Source organism: Peromyscus californicus, unplaced genomic scaffold (assembly GCF_007827085.1).
Source record: "Peromyscus californicus insignis strain IS unplaced genomic scaffold, ASM782708v3 Scaffold_6__1_contigs__length_162567912, whole genome shotgun sequence".
In the NCBI taxonomy this organism is placed as follows: domain Eukaryota; kingdom Metazoa; phylum Chordata; class Mammalia; order Rodentia; family Cricetidae; genus Peromyscus; species Peromyscus californicus.
In genome coordinates, this window is record NW_026294584.1 from 2,306,291 (window position 1) to 2,321,505 (window position 15,215).

A 15,215-nucleotide genomic window follows, 5' to 3' on the forward strand; every position below is an offset into this window, starting at 1 on the left:
GGTACTGCAACAACTACTTCTCTTTGAACACCCCCAATCCACATGGATTTACTGAGGGCAAGAGCAGAACCTCCCTCCTCTCCCCCTATGCGACAGTCCAGGCAGACCATTCTTTTCCAGTCTGCTCTGAATGGTCTCCAGTAAAAAGAAAAAAAAGAGAAGACATGGAGCAGGCTCCAACCTGAGCAACATGTCTAGCCCTAATTATTGACAGCTGTTTTTAGGATGTGCAGTGCTTAATACCATTACTTTATAGAAGGGATTATCATCACCAATTCTGGAACAATTAGAAATGTCTCATTATTTACATCCTATAGCAAGTAGACAGGTTTGGATGATATACTACAGGGCTGATACAGTGCAGAATTTATTTTGGCAGAAATCCATGAAAAATTAATTCATGCAACTGCAAAAATAGGTTCAGGTTTTGTTTTGGTGCAGGTGCAAAACAAAGAATCTGCAAGAAAACAAGACAGAGAAGGATAGAAATCAGGATGGGTCCACTCAACATCTCCTGGCCATTGACACTGAAAATCCTACTATCACTATCTTTAGAAATAATAGTCAATAAGTGACCAATACTCAGTAGAAACATGGATCTGAAGAATGGGAGGCTGTGCTTGCTATCAGCATCTGTTTTAAAATCAGATTATAAATATTTCACTGGCAAATGTGTGTGTACATGCATACATGGACATTTTAAACATAAAATGTCCTGAGTTACAGATTAGTATTCCATCCACTTAATTCAAACTTGTCTTTTCTAAAGTCAGACTGTCTTGGTATGCTGCATTCCAGAGCTCGTGTGCTGGCTCCCCTTGTGGAGTTTTTCCTCTGCATTTCGGTATTCTTGTCTGTAAAGCTGACTGTTAGGGGTAGTAAGTGAGTGCAGATAAAGAACAAAGAGTCACGTTGGGCACAATAAGTATTAGTCATCACTGTTATTTTTATGAAAATAAATTATGAAATGGGATCATTGAATTCCCCCACATATATATGCCCTTCTACTTAAAAGTCATCATTTCAAAAGTAAAAATGTTCCCTTCATCTCTCAATCCAGCCTTCCCCTCTGGACTTCTATAAAAATATCTCAGGACCTTTTATTTTTATTTTCCCTTTTTTCTCTAGTAACATCTTCCTGTTTGGAATTCTAAGTGAAAAATTTATCTTAAACTAAAAGAGTAGAAAATCAGATCCATGCAATCAAAACAAGGAAAACTTAGGAGGGTTTGTCCTCAGGGATGGCAGTTACTCATATACTCACAGGCTATTTTTCCATTCCTATGTCAGATTGACTGTCACTCATTCCAAAGGGAAAGCAGGGAAGTTTCCAGCTGGCTCCTCACTGTCCCGGGAGGAGGATGTAGAGAGCTGCCTGCCATGACCAGGCTGTGTGCTCACTAGTTTGGGAGAGATGAAGCCAGTAGTTGGACATTCCCCACTGTAGAGCATTTTCAAATGATGAACACGCGGAAGAGTTGTAGGCCATGTACCACCCCCTAAATTAATGCTTCTAAAGCCCCTCCATGCTCTCCCTCGTTAGCCGCAAGCGTCCCAGTTCCTCTCCGACCTGCCTTCCACACCTGCGTCACTAGTATTTGTTTCCAGCTGGGAAACTTCCATGGCCAAAGGCTGTGTCTGGTTCCCTGCCTTTGCTCTGATATACCGCCCTGCCTTCCACCGACTGGCATTCACATAAGCTGTGCCATATCCTGCTGAAAGGTTGCTGCTTCCATGCAGCCTGCAGGAGCTAGGGCAACTATGCCAGGCCCTGTGTTCTTAAGAGTCTCTCTGACTTGATAAGTAACTGGTGTGCTCTTCCTGCCTTTCTCACAGGGCTGGGCAGAATGCAGTCACACTAGCAGAGCTGAGCTTTAGATAAAGTGACCAGCTCCAAAATGCAAAGGTCTAAGTAGGTCTGGAATTGTTAAATGCCCATGTGACCTAAGGGGACTCAGCAAGTGATCAGTTGGTCTGCAACCACAACTGTCATATTGTCTCTGCCACAAGTATATGACTTCTTTTCGTGGTGTTTTGTGTAACATAGTTATTATAGAATTAATAGATTCAACTAAAAGTAGAAATTCTAAAGAAATGGTTACTTTTAAGTAAATACAAGTTTGTCTCTCATGGCATTTTGAATAAAGGAAACTAGTGAGACACAAAAGGTTTAAATTCACTGCTTTTTAGAGGCTTTGTTGGGAGTTCTGTTCTCTCTTATCTGATAAGATTTGATTTATTCTAGCTGAACGCTTAAAGTCGGAGGCCATTTAACCGTGGTTTGGTTTTCTTCTACAAACCATTCCTCCTGTACAGACTCACGTATGAAAATACTAGAATGTCTGAGGTGTTTCTCACAGTATTTCAAATCAGCTGGAGGATAATTTTCCCACTCTGGGAATGAAAACATGCACAGCCTGTTACTCCAACACAGGTACACAGGCACACATCACATGTGCTTATGTGCATATATGTGTATGAATCCATAGATCAGAGAAAAGTAGGAAAACTTCAAAACAATAATTAACTACATCGTATTCTATATTCTGACAAAAATTTTGTCATGAACCTTTTTTTTCCTTTTTTCTCTTAATTCCTTTGAAACAATGGTCAACATTTCAGGTCCCTCAACAAAAGAAATGATATGTGCTATTTCTCTATGAAAACATATTTTCAGTGCCAAACAAAACATTTGTGTAATATTTCCCACCATTTCTAAAAGTCTTACAAAAGCAGTTTCCAAATCCCTATGGACTAACCGTCACCTGGAAGAAGAAGCCTGTGCTGTGGGTTCACAACAGACCCTGTTCCAGACAGCTAATTGTGATAATTGGATTTGTAGAATTCTCACCTTAGAGCCGTTTCCTTCTGGCTCATTTCCACATGCTGTGTTTTTCATCAATTTTTGCTAGATTGAAATTAACCTGCTAACTCTTGGAGTTTTTCTCCTCCTGTGGTGGTCCTGGGGCATGAAAGAACTAGGTGTTTCTCCTTTACCGTATCTCAAACAAACAGTTTAAAGCAATGCAAAGCACATACAACAAGAGTTCCTCAAATTCACACTGGAAATTGAAAGGTTTAAAGAATGAGCCCCTGCACTGGAGTCAACTTCGGTCGTCATTTGCAGGCAAGCATCCCGGTTCCCCTTGGACTCTTAATTGGCTTCAGAGCTCTTGATGGCAGTAAGCTCTCTTAATTATTCCACAGATATTCACCCCGCCAGTTCGTGGGACAGAAGAACTCTCCCTCAGTGAACTAAGGAGATGAAACTAGGGCTCAGTGTGGGTGTGAGGGATTCCACACTAGTCTGTATGTATCATCTCAGTTTTCCTTCCCAACATATAGTTGAACTCCCATGTGCCCCGCCTGACCAGAAAAGTCTAATGATTAATTAACTTTGGCAAAACCTAGGTAGGCAGGAGACTCTCGTGATCAACCTTCTTGTACCACCTTAGCTTGAAGCCATTACACAGGAGTGACAACCTCTTGTCAACCTGTGTCTGACCCTCCCAGCATGCTGATGTACAGGGACATACAAGAGGAGGAAGTGAGCTACTGGATTTCAGGAAAGTTTTAACACTTTAAGACATAAGGGACTGTTGAATGGTTTAGACGCTTACTTAAATGGCACCTCCCAGTGCCTCTACTTGAGGATGAGCAAAGCCGATGGAGAAAGGGAAGTCTTCCTTTTTGTCAGGAAGGTTCTGTCTTGCCCACTTCACTGTGACTTGCTCTGGAGATAAGGGTTGTGAGCAGGTCTCTGGGGAAAATATACCTGCAGGAGTGCATGTAGTGTACCAACACAATACACATGCTGCTTAATCCAATTGTCACAACTCTATAAGGAAGGTATTATTACCTTTGAAGAGAATAGGGGCTCAGAAAGGCCATAGGTTCCCGAACAGAATGAATCAAATACTGAGAGTCAAACCCAGCTCCAGCTGATTTACAAGTGAATCATAGTATCAGGCTTAGCCAGGGACCTGGGTTCAATCCCCAAAACCCACATGAAAAATAAAGTTCAACACAAGCCTCCCAGCATTCAGGAGGTGGAGGCAGGTTGAAGTCACCATGGTCTACATATGGAGTTCCAGGACAGCCAATTGTGCATAGTGATACTATGTATCAAAATTTAATAATAATAAAATAAATGATAAAGTTAATTAATTAAAATAAGAGCAGACAGGATGATATCTACTTGTACTCTCAGCACTGGGAAGGTAGAGACAGGCATATCCTTAGAGCTCACTGGCCAACCAGCCTAGCCTAGTTGGCAAGTTCCAAGCCAATTAGAGACCCTGACTAAAACTAAACTAAACAAACAAACAAATAAAACAAACATGGTGTTGCCTAAGTGTTGGTACCCAGGGTTTTCTTCAGGCCTTTGATTTCATAAGCACACTTGTGCACCAAGTCCATGGTCTTTCTTCTCCATTACTCTGGCATTAGAAAACTCATAAAGCAAGGATGTGTTTTGAGTAATTTTGCTCTATTTTTTAGTACTCTTTGGCATAGTAGGAAATTCTCAAGAGTCTCACAGCTGGGTCTGGGTATCAGTGATGGAGATATGAAGCGAGTATATCCAGGAGCAGAAACCACAGCTGCAGGGTCTCACACCAGGGTCTGGGGATCAGTGATGGAGACATGAAGCGAGTACATCCAGAAGCAAATCCACAGCCACAGCAGAGAAAAGAGAAGATCAGAGCTCACTCTTCTCACATTAATTGGGACCAAAACTGTCTTCTGTAGTGCAGGCTGCTCCTGTGGACTTGAAAACAAGCTGTAAAATGCCAGAGAATTCCCAAATCACTGACTAGGGTTTTTCTGTCCTTTGGAAAGGCTGGGAAAAGACAGCTGGTGAGCTGGGATCTGGACACGTCTTGGGTGGACTTTGTCCAGTTCTACATCCAGATAGGCGGCGAGAGTGCTTCATGCAACAAGCCTGACAGCAGAGAGGAGGGCGTCCTCCTCCAGTACAGCAACAACGGGGGCATCCAGTGGCACCTGCTGGCAGAGATGTACTTCTCGGACTTCAGCAAACCCAGGTAACCTCCCGCTGGTGGGCCTTCCAGTGTGTTCCAGGGATGGTGGATGCTCAATTGTTATTGAAATGTCTCTAAAATGTGACAGTTCCCAAAACAGAAAAACTCATAAAGACTTGACAGGAAAGCCAAGTGTAGAAAACTTTCATCTAAGATATTAAACAAAAACCACTTGTGCTCACATTCAGTATTTTAGAGATGTTAGTCGGACATGGTGGAACAAGCCAGTAACCAAAGCACTTCTGAAGGTAAGGCAGGAGGAGCTTCCTGAGTTCTGAAAACAGCCAAGACTCCTGTGAGGTCTTTTCTCAAAAACAAAACCCCTTTTTAAATGTTCTTAGAGATTTGGGGAAATTTTTGACTACAAGAAAATGACTAACCATTGCTACCAAGGACATTCTGGGCTATAGCAAAGCTCCACACCACTTTGCTTTTGGGAATTTCACTTTCACTCTGTGCACACACAAAATGCTCATCTGTTACAATTAAGCAAGATGGAGATTTTTTTGTTGTTGTTCTGAGTTTTCACACGACTGTCCCCTGGGATGGTCCTGGACAGTGTGTGACCAGGTCTTTAGAGTTCAGATTTTTAAAGCTTCCTACTTACCTATCCAGGCTTTGATTTTGATAACTGGAGAATATATGGGATGAACCAGCATAAGTAACAGCTGTTTATGAGTTTGGGAAAATAATTCATAATTAACAGTAATGCCTATGCCAGGCAATCAGCATATTTATATATATTTAAACTTGGTGCTTTTGTGATTATGTAGTATTTGAAATTCTGTTTAATTTTATGTTTCATGTGAACATAACATAAAACTACTCAAGAATACCATTTTTAGAGTATATACTTCTATAATCTCTTATTTCTACTTTAATATAGACATAAAGTCTTCTTTATATACTAACCACCAATCAGTATTAACTTATTTTAATGTCCTGTTTTACATACTAAGTTTTGTGTTGAAAAATATTGAAGAAAATGCATATCTAATTCTTACAAATCAAATATGTTTTGCTGCCTAAAATTTACATATTTTGTAGATTGAGAATTTATAAGTTTAGTGTTTTAAAAAATTGGGCTTCTTCTTAAAGGTAACATAACTTTCCACAGAATTCTACCCCAAATATTATCTTAGTCACTGTTATGTTATTGTGGAGAGACACCATGGCCATGGCAACTCTTATAAAGGAAAGCATTTAATTGGGGCTGGCTCACAGTTTCAGAGGTTCAGTCCATTGTCATCATGGCAGGAAGCATGGACGCATGCAGGAGACATGGTAGCTGAGAGTTCTGCATCCCAGTTCCCAGGCAGCAGGAGAAGAGGGAGACTCTGGGCTTGGCATGTGTTTCTGAAACCTCAAAGCACACCCCCAGTGACACACTTCCTCCAACAAGGCCACATCTCTTTTTTTTTTTTTTTTTTGTTCAAGTACATACTTATTTACCGTGACTAAACAAAACAGTGCAGTTCGATAAAAGATATACCAAAGATAGAGTTCACAAATTCCTTATCAGACCCCCACCAAAAAAAACCCCAAAACAAGAAAACTTGAACAGTCTAGGCTTCATAGGAATAAGCTTTGCCGTCACTGGGAGAGGTCCATCATTACAAAGATACAGGATGCTTGGGCAAATGCATGTGTGTTCATTGATAGAGTAAAATGTAACTCTTAAAAATCCCTTCAAACAGGATTTGTGTAGGACAGCAGTGTGGTTTTAAAATCTTTTCTATAGCTTCAAAAATGTGTCTTCTTTATTTTTATTTCCTTTATTCCCTCTCGTGATGCTGGGGATTGAAGCCAGGGCGTCATGTGCTGGGCAAATGCTCAAACCCTGAGCTACAATCCCTGCCCAACAGTCTTTTCTCTACTGGATCGTTGTCATTCTTAAAAGCATGTCTTGGCTACTGGGAAACCCTCAGATTCTGCAGCCACAGGACCCAGTCCGATCCAGCCCGCTACCTAGGAAAACGTCTCACGACATAACCCCATAGAAAACCCTGTGGCAGCTGGGGAGGGAGCTTTGCTTTGGGGCAGACACACCCCAAACCTCAAGATGCTACAGCCAGGAAAGGCTCATAAATAAAGAAAAAGCAGTTGTCCTCTCCTTCTTCCAAGATCAACTTTTTAAAGTTCCATATCAAAGCCAGTGTTCCAACAATGGATCTTCTCACCTGATGACCCTGCTCATGTTTCTGTCTCCATGCTTGCTTCTTTAATTCAGTATGTTCTGATGTTGGAAATTCCAGGCCAGGAGGGAGGAAAGTATATAGCAAGTAGTATTTCTAGCGGGGTCTTGCTGGTCCTGTCCTGGGTGGCCAGGAGCCCCTTGACCTCTAGAGACAGGAATGCTGACAGTGTAATTGGGAAATCATTTGCATATTGTGAGGTGTTTTGCATAAGATGGAATGATTTGCATACAGGGAGGAAGACATCTTTAAAGTCTCAGTGTGGCATCGCTAAACATCTCCTGGCAACGAATCTACTGGGCATTCTGTTTCAGAACTTCCGTAAGGGCTCAAAAGCACATCCTGGGAGACATATGGGGCCGGTGGGGAAAGCCAGAGAGGAAGCATTTGAAAGGAGCTGGTAGTCCTAGCTTAGCTTGACTCAATGGCGGTGCCCGTGGGGCTACCCACTTCCGTCCTGCCCTCTCCGCGGCCCCGTCAAGGCCACATCTCTTAATCCTTTCACATAGTGCCACTCCCTGGTGACCAAGCATTCAAATCTGTGAGCCTGTGGAGGACATTCTTATTCAAACCACCACATATACTATGCAAAATCTTTCATCTCATCAGGCATGGTGGCATACCATATAAATCCTAGTATTGGGAAGGCTGAGGTATAAGATGAATTGCTATACAATCTTATTAATAAAAAACCTGGAGCTAGACATTGGGGTGAAAACTGAGAGATCAGAGGAATAGGACAGGCCACAGCCAACCTCACCTCACCAACACCTCATCTTCCAAAGAGAGCTACTTCCTGTATACCCACACCTATATGCCTTTCTGTTCTGCATCTCACTTCCTCTCTCTGCCCAGCTACATCATTTCCTCTTTCTGCCAGGCTCTGTCACTTCTTGCCTGTCTGTACAGACCTCCAGACCTTTATGATTAACTAGTGCTGGAATTAAAGGCATTTGCCACCATGCCTGGCTCTGTTCCCAGTGTGACCTTGAACTCACAGAGATCCGAACAGAGCTCTGCCTCCCAAATGCTAGGATTAAAGGTGTGGGCTACCATTGCCTGACTTCTATGTCTAATACAGTGACTGGCTTTTTCCTCTGATCCTCAGATAAGCTTTATTGGGGTGCACAATATGCTGAGGGACACAATATATCACCATACTGAGGCAAAAGGATCATGATTTGGATCATATATAAGTATAAAAAAAATAAATTGCTGAGGACTGGGTAGTTTGTGAGCACCCCAGGAACCACAAGAAAAGCAAGGAATAGTGGTTATACTCATGACCCCAGTGGTGGCAAGATGGAAGGCAGGGACAGGAGGCCCAAGAGTTCAGTGATGAGGCATCCTATCAATTAGCAAAATCCCAGGCTAGCAAAAGACCCTGTCTCAAACAAAAGATGGAATGTTCCCAGAACCAATACCTGAAGTTGTCCTCCACATGCATACACACACACACACACACACACACACACACACACACACACACACACACACACACATACACACTCAGTGATCACACACCAGTGCACAGAGACACACCTGCACACACATACACATATATACATACCCAGTGATCACACACCAGTGCACAGAGACACACCTGCACACACATACACATATATACATACCCAGTGATCACACACCAGTGCACAGAGACACACCTGCACACACATATATTCATATTCAGGGATTACACACTAGTGCACAGAGGCACACCTGCACACACATACACATATATACACACTCAGTAATCACACACCAGTGCACAGAGACACACCTGCACACACATACACATATATACATATTCAGGGATTACACACTAGTGCACAGAGGCACATCTGCACACACATACACATATATACACACTCAGTGATCACACACCAGTGCACAGAGACACACATGAACACACATATGGCATACACACACCAATGCACAGAGATGCACATGCATACATACATGGTGTACACACACCAATGCACAGAGACACATGAACACATAAATGGTGTGCACACACCAATGCACAGAGACACATGAACACATAAATGGTGTGCACACACCAATGCACAGAGACACATGAACACATAAATGGTATGCACACACCAATGCACAGAGACACACATGCATGCACAAACAAAAAGAAAAAGAAAAAAATATTTGTGGAAATTTTTATGGAAGGCTAAAAAAATTTAACCAGATTCAGATTTCAAATGGCACTAAACTGATTAAGAAACTTTGAGCCAGAAGCAGAAGAGGAAAGACATGGCAGCAAACAAATAAGGAAATTAGGAAACAGTTTTAACAGACAATACTGAATCTATCTGTGAAGAAAATGACAAAATGCAAATGTCCTCCCGCTAGTAAAAGACAACAGTAAATGGGAAGCAGTATAGAATCCGTGAAGAGGAAAACTGAAAATCACTGCCACACTATTTTGCCACCATGTATTTAACTATTTAAACACACTGACAGTTATCCTGATATCTAGACTTCACAGTCTTTCTCACATTTGAACAGTCTGTGAACTAGCAGCCCAGGACTGAACTTTCTTACTACAGAAGGGACAGCAGCAACAGAAAAGCACAGAAAAGTTATGGCCACATACTGTTGCCTGCTTATACGTGCACACACACGCACATGGCGCACTCACACACATGCAGGCGAAACGCCCATAAACATAAAATAAAATAACAACAGATCTTTTAAAAGCTGTGACCTAATGCTGAGAAGCCAGTGAGTCGGTCTGTTGAAACACAGAAACGAAATGAACAGAATAAGGACTAAGCTTTCTTACTGCGTAGGCCTCCTGTGTGGTCTGTCCACACTCGGAGACTTCTGGAGCACCAAGGGATCAATAACTAAACCTCCTCTCGTTTCTGCCTTAGTCACTTCAGCAGCTTTTAAGAACAGCGCAGCTTTTGCTTTTCCAGCCATGAAGGATTTGTTTTTATGCAGGTTTGTCTATCTGGAGCTCCCAGCAGCTGCAAAGACCCCCTGCACCAGGTTCCGCTGGTGGCAGCCTGTGTTCTCGGGGGAGGACTATGACCAGTGGGCAGTCGATGACATCATCATCCTGTCAGAGAAGCAGAAGCAGGTTATCCCAGTGGTCAACCCAACTTTGCCCCAGGTATGTCTCATGTCAGAACACCAAGATGCAGAGGATTGGCACAGTGGATCAGAGAAAGAGCGACTGACTTCCTTAAGGACCTGGGGTTGACGGGGATTGGGTCACATGAATCTGACTGGTTTTCTGTTGCTGCTGTCCCTTCTGTAGTAAGAAAGTTCAGTCCTGGGCTGCTAGTTCACAGACTGTTCAAATGTGAGAAAGACTGTGAAGTCTAGATATCAGGATAACTGTCAGTGTGTTTAAATAGTTAAATACATGGTGGCAAAATAGTTTTGATTGTTAAATCATCAAGAGGAAATATTAGTGTGTTTTTACGTTAGTTTAGTGAGAAACGTGAATGGTACATGGTCCACGTGTCATGAACTGAACATGTCTTCCTTGTTCTCAGAGATATCAAACTGTCTTCCTGTTTTATTTTGTATTGTTCCTATTAGAACTTTTATGAGAAGCCAGCTTTTGATTACCCTATGAATCAAATGAGTGTGTGGTTGATGTTGGCCAATGAAGGGATGGCTAAAAACGATAGTTTCTGTGCTGCTACACCTTCAGCCATGGTGTTTGGAAAGTCAGATGGAGACCGATTTGCAGTTACGCGAGATCTGACCCTGAAACCTGGATATGTGCTCCAGTTCAAGGTATTTATGCAATAGGGCTCTTTCTAGCATGGTAAAGGAGTGAAAGTTCTCCCACCTTTATATGCAAAGCCCTCAGAGAACACAAATTTTCATATTCTATTAAAGAGGGGACACACTTGAGTAAAGGCCCCACAGTCTTAGGGTGGTAAATCTCTTCAGCTCTACCCATGAGGGAAACAGTTGGCTAGTTTTCGAGGAGTCGCAGAAGTTGTACCTACAGCATTATGTTGTTCATGCAACTCTTCCATAATTGAAAATAAAATTGACTGTTTCAATCTGAGAGTGATGTAATGAACCCCTTACTTTCAAATCATTCTAGGTAAGTCTTGTCTGTCTCACTAGTGGTTTGGGGCTTATGTTTTTATTGTGTATTGGTGATCAAGCCTAGGACCTTGCACATATTAACCGAACTCCAACCCTAGCCTGTACCATATGCATTTACTATAGCATTTTCTATTTCCCTTCCTGTAATTTGGTGAATTTTCACTCTGCCTTTCATTACTTTCCTTAAAGCACATTGTTTTTCATGCTGGATAACATATCAACAAAAATAGTGAGAATTTACCTTGACAAGCTCTTGTCTCAGAACTTAATCAAAATTTCATTGTGTTTATTTATAATAAAATCCCATTGGTGAATTCTGTAGTCGAAAGCAATGCAGTTTTAATGAACTAGCACAACTACATGTTCCTTATGTTACAACAGGATACAGACACTAAATAATGTACAAGAGGAATTATTAAAGAGATCAGATGTTTGTGGGGGGCTCTTCAATATAATTTCCACAGACCTATACACAAGTTAGTTAGTCATAAACAGGAACAATTTATTTCCTAACAACAATTAGGAAATGATAATCTGCCTTTGTTCATGTTTTGATATTAAACTGCAGTGGAAAAACATCAATAACAGTACATGTGTTTATATGCATGTGTTGGTGACACTTGATATTAATATAAAATCATATTATAGATTTTAAGGAGTACTATACCATCTCTCATCTGATACCTCTTCCATTTAATTAACCCCAAATACCATGGTAATGTACACATTAGATTCTGCATGGGGAGAACTGTGCACCCTTTGCAGTATATCATGTAATACTAAAACAGTCTGAAATAGGGAGTGGGAGAGAACTTCTTTTTTTCTTTTAATTTTTACTGATTCTTTGTGGATTCCACATTATGCATCCCAATTCCACCCAATTTCCCATCCCCCCACCACCCATGCACATTTGCCCTCTGCCCTTGCAAGCTCCCACAAAACAAAGCAAAATTTAAAAGAAAAACCAAAATTTAAACAAACAAAAAAAAGGCCAAGAAGCTCAGTGTGGAAGCTGTGGTGTGGCCCGTGAGTCACGCAGTTCACCCTTTCGTCCCTTCGTCTTCAGTTGCAAGTGTTCTGGTCTGGTTCGAGGCCTCTGGTTTCTGCTGCACTGTTGATAATGAGCTCTCACTGGGGCTCCTCTTGGACGTCCTGTGTTGTGGGGACCTTGCTGTTTTGGATCTGGAGGTTTGTCCCCTTCAAATGCTCCAGCAGTTCATAGATGAGGTGGATGTTAGGATGGGCCAACTCATAGCCCTGGTTCTGGGCCTGGGTGGTAGCTGGGCTGGTCAGCCCACCAGCTTTTCCAGAGGGAACTTCTTAATACGTGATCATTTCAGCTATATAACCAGAATACATACCTCTAAATAAATGGCAGAAAACAAAAGAATAGCTGTGCTAAGGCAGTGGCTATTGCATGTTTTACAGTTTTTAAACAACGTCACTTTATGTTTATAGTCATCTGACTTGGGCAGAACATCTCAGCATTGTGTTACTTAATTGATGCTATGACAGAAACTCTGCTCTTTCTTGACACTGGATTTTTTTTAAGATGTATTTATTTATTATGCACACCGAAGAGGGTGCTAGATCTCATTACAGATGGTTGTGAGCCACCATGTGGGTGTTGGGAATTGAACTCAGGACCTCTGGAAGAGCAGTCGGTACTCTTAACCTCTGAGTCATCTATCTCTCTAGCCCCTGGATTTTTTTTTAACTGATCTTGGACAAAACAAACAAATAAATAATAAGTGAATGAATGAATGAATGAGCATGACTCTTGTTTCACAGCAAGCAGAGGTAGCCCTCGCTCTGGGCAGCCATGTTCTGAAGGACAGCTGCTTCTCAGGCTTCCTACCTATTTGTTCCTTCTGGAAATGAGAATGAGAACACTTCCTGAGTCTAGAAACACATAGGGCGAGAGCTTGTCTAGCTCTCTGCTGAAATGAAACCTTCCAGAATTTACAGAGGGTTTAGGTTGAGTCTTAACTGTATCCTTCTTATCACTTAAATGTCATGCCGACTCGGTAGCAGGGGCCCGGGCTGCCGTCGCTCCTGAGGTGATGAGCAGTGTCTTCGAATGAAAACCTGTCTCACCCTGCCCTTCTCTCTAACAGTTGAACATAGGGTGTGCCAGCCAGTTCAGCAGCACTGCCCCAGTTCTCCTTCAATACTCACACGATGCTGGCATGTCCTGGTTTCTGGTGAAGGAAGGATGTTTTCCAGCTTCAGTAGGCAAAGGATGTGAAGGGAACTCCCGAGAATTGAGTGAGCCCACCGTCTATTATACTGGGGACTTTGAAGAATGGACAAGAATCACCATTGCTATTCCAAGGTCCCTTGCATCCAGGTAAAGCAACCTCTCTCGTTGTGTGCCGTTGTGTCATACAGTCTGGCTGTTCCCACCCAAGTAGTGACCTGAGGCAAAAAGTCAAGAACTGAAATAGAATTGCCAAAATAGCATAAGTAGATGGTGAAGCCTATTTACTCACCCACCTATTAATTCATTCAATAAATATTTGTTTATCACCTACCTATGCCAAATGCGATTCTGGGCACTGGTATATAGCAGTGAACAAAAGATGTTAAGGGTTAAAAGAACCACATGGCCTTACATCAAACTTTTGCCATTAATAGATTTTTATTTATTTAATGCTCCTTACATAGAAAAGTTGAAGTATTTTGCAGTGTAAATGGTCACTCTAAATAGATTACTAAAACAAATAGTAACATAGAAAACTAAAAATGCAGTGATGGAGGATAAGATAAATGGACTAAAACTTTGAAGTGAATCTGTTTCAATAAAGGGGGAACTAATTTAGCTCCCAGCCTCCTGGCAGCTGAGAAACAGTATTGTTTCATCCCCATTGGCAAGTAAAAATAAATAAATAAAAGAAGAAGAAGAAAAGCAGATACATTCTGATTTTTTGTAAAGACATGTTTTTCAAGGTCCAATATTCTAGAATAAATTTCATAGCATTTTCTATCAGATATAGTAGGTAAAAGAGAGAGATCACTATTTTTCACTCTATCATTTTAGAAAAGATAAATATTCTTCAAGTAGACACTTCTTAATTAAATTCTGGAGTGTAACATGAAGTATGCCTCAGTCAAGGCCTTTGACTTCAGAACTGAAATGGTGAAAGACACTGTTTACACTGCTTCTTGATAGTGTACAAGACATTGTTTACATTGCTTCTTGATAGTGTACCATAGAGAGCTGGGATACGCACTGGTGTCATTCAGCAATACTTCAAGAGTCTTATTTCCTGGAATAAGATAGGCTTATGCCCACATTCTTCAAAATTTGACAGATGGCCTAATTTGAAAAATGACCTAATAAAATGTGAACGGATGAAGCACTTGGCTTTCTAGAACCAGGTGCATTCCCCATGTTCCATGAGGTGAGCTAAAGCATGCACCAGCCTCAGGCCGGAGTGTAAGAGTAGATTCTTTGCTAACCTATGCTGGACACATTAAGTAAGAAACAAACTTGTGTTGGACTAATTCACGGGGTTTGGAGTTGTTGGTTGCCAAGGGTAACCTGTCCTGCACTCTGCTATGGCGGTGATGAAAGTAGCATATTCACAAAGCTGCTGAGCACTGTTCTTTCTGTAACATTTTTCACCTAATTGATCACAGATTTACTGAGCACGATCTAGCTACTCAAGCTAATTGTATTGTCTGCCTCCATCATTAGTTAAGTGTGTAACCCCAAGAACAGGCACTATAGCTGTTGATGGGCGAATGTCTGGGATGCTTGTTTGATCAAAGACATAAAATTCTGTGTGAGTCAAACCTTGAAGCATAATCTTTCAAAAACCAGCCACTAAACTGTTTCAATCATCAGATCCATGTCAAGTTACACGTAACTTGTCTTAAATGTCAGTGT

General features: G+C 41.6%; 1 protein-coding gene across 5 annotated transcripts in view; it reads left to right on the top strand.

The window, feature by feature from the left end:
• The window catches only part of Reln (reelin), a 460,226-nt gene that overhangs the window by 352,978 nt on the left and 92,033 nt on the right, over nucleotides 1-15,215 (top strand). For all 5 annotated transcript variants that reach the window (XM_052719248.1, XM_052719250.1, XM_052719251.1 and 2 more), the window contains exons 25-28: nucleotides 4,840-5,045; nucleotides 10,193-10,364; nucleotides 10,799-10,999; nucleotides 13,441-13,673. In XM_052719248.1, the coding sequence (XP_052575208.1) occupies nucleotides 4,840-5,045; nucleotides 10,193-10,364; nucleotides 10,799-10,999; nucleotides 13,441-13,673 (812 nt within the window). The remainder of the gene's footprint in view (nucleotides 1-4,839; nucleotides 5,046-10,192; nucleotides 10,365-10,798; nucleotides 11,000-13,440; nucleotides 13,674-15,215) is intronic.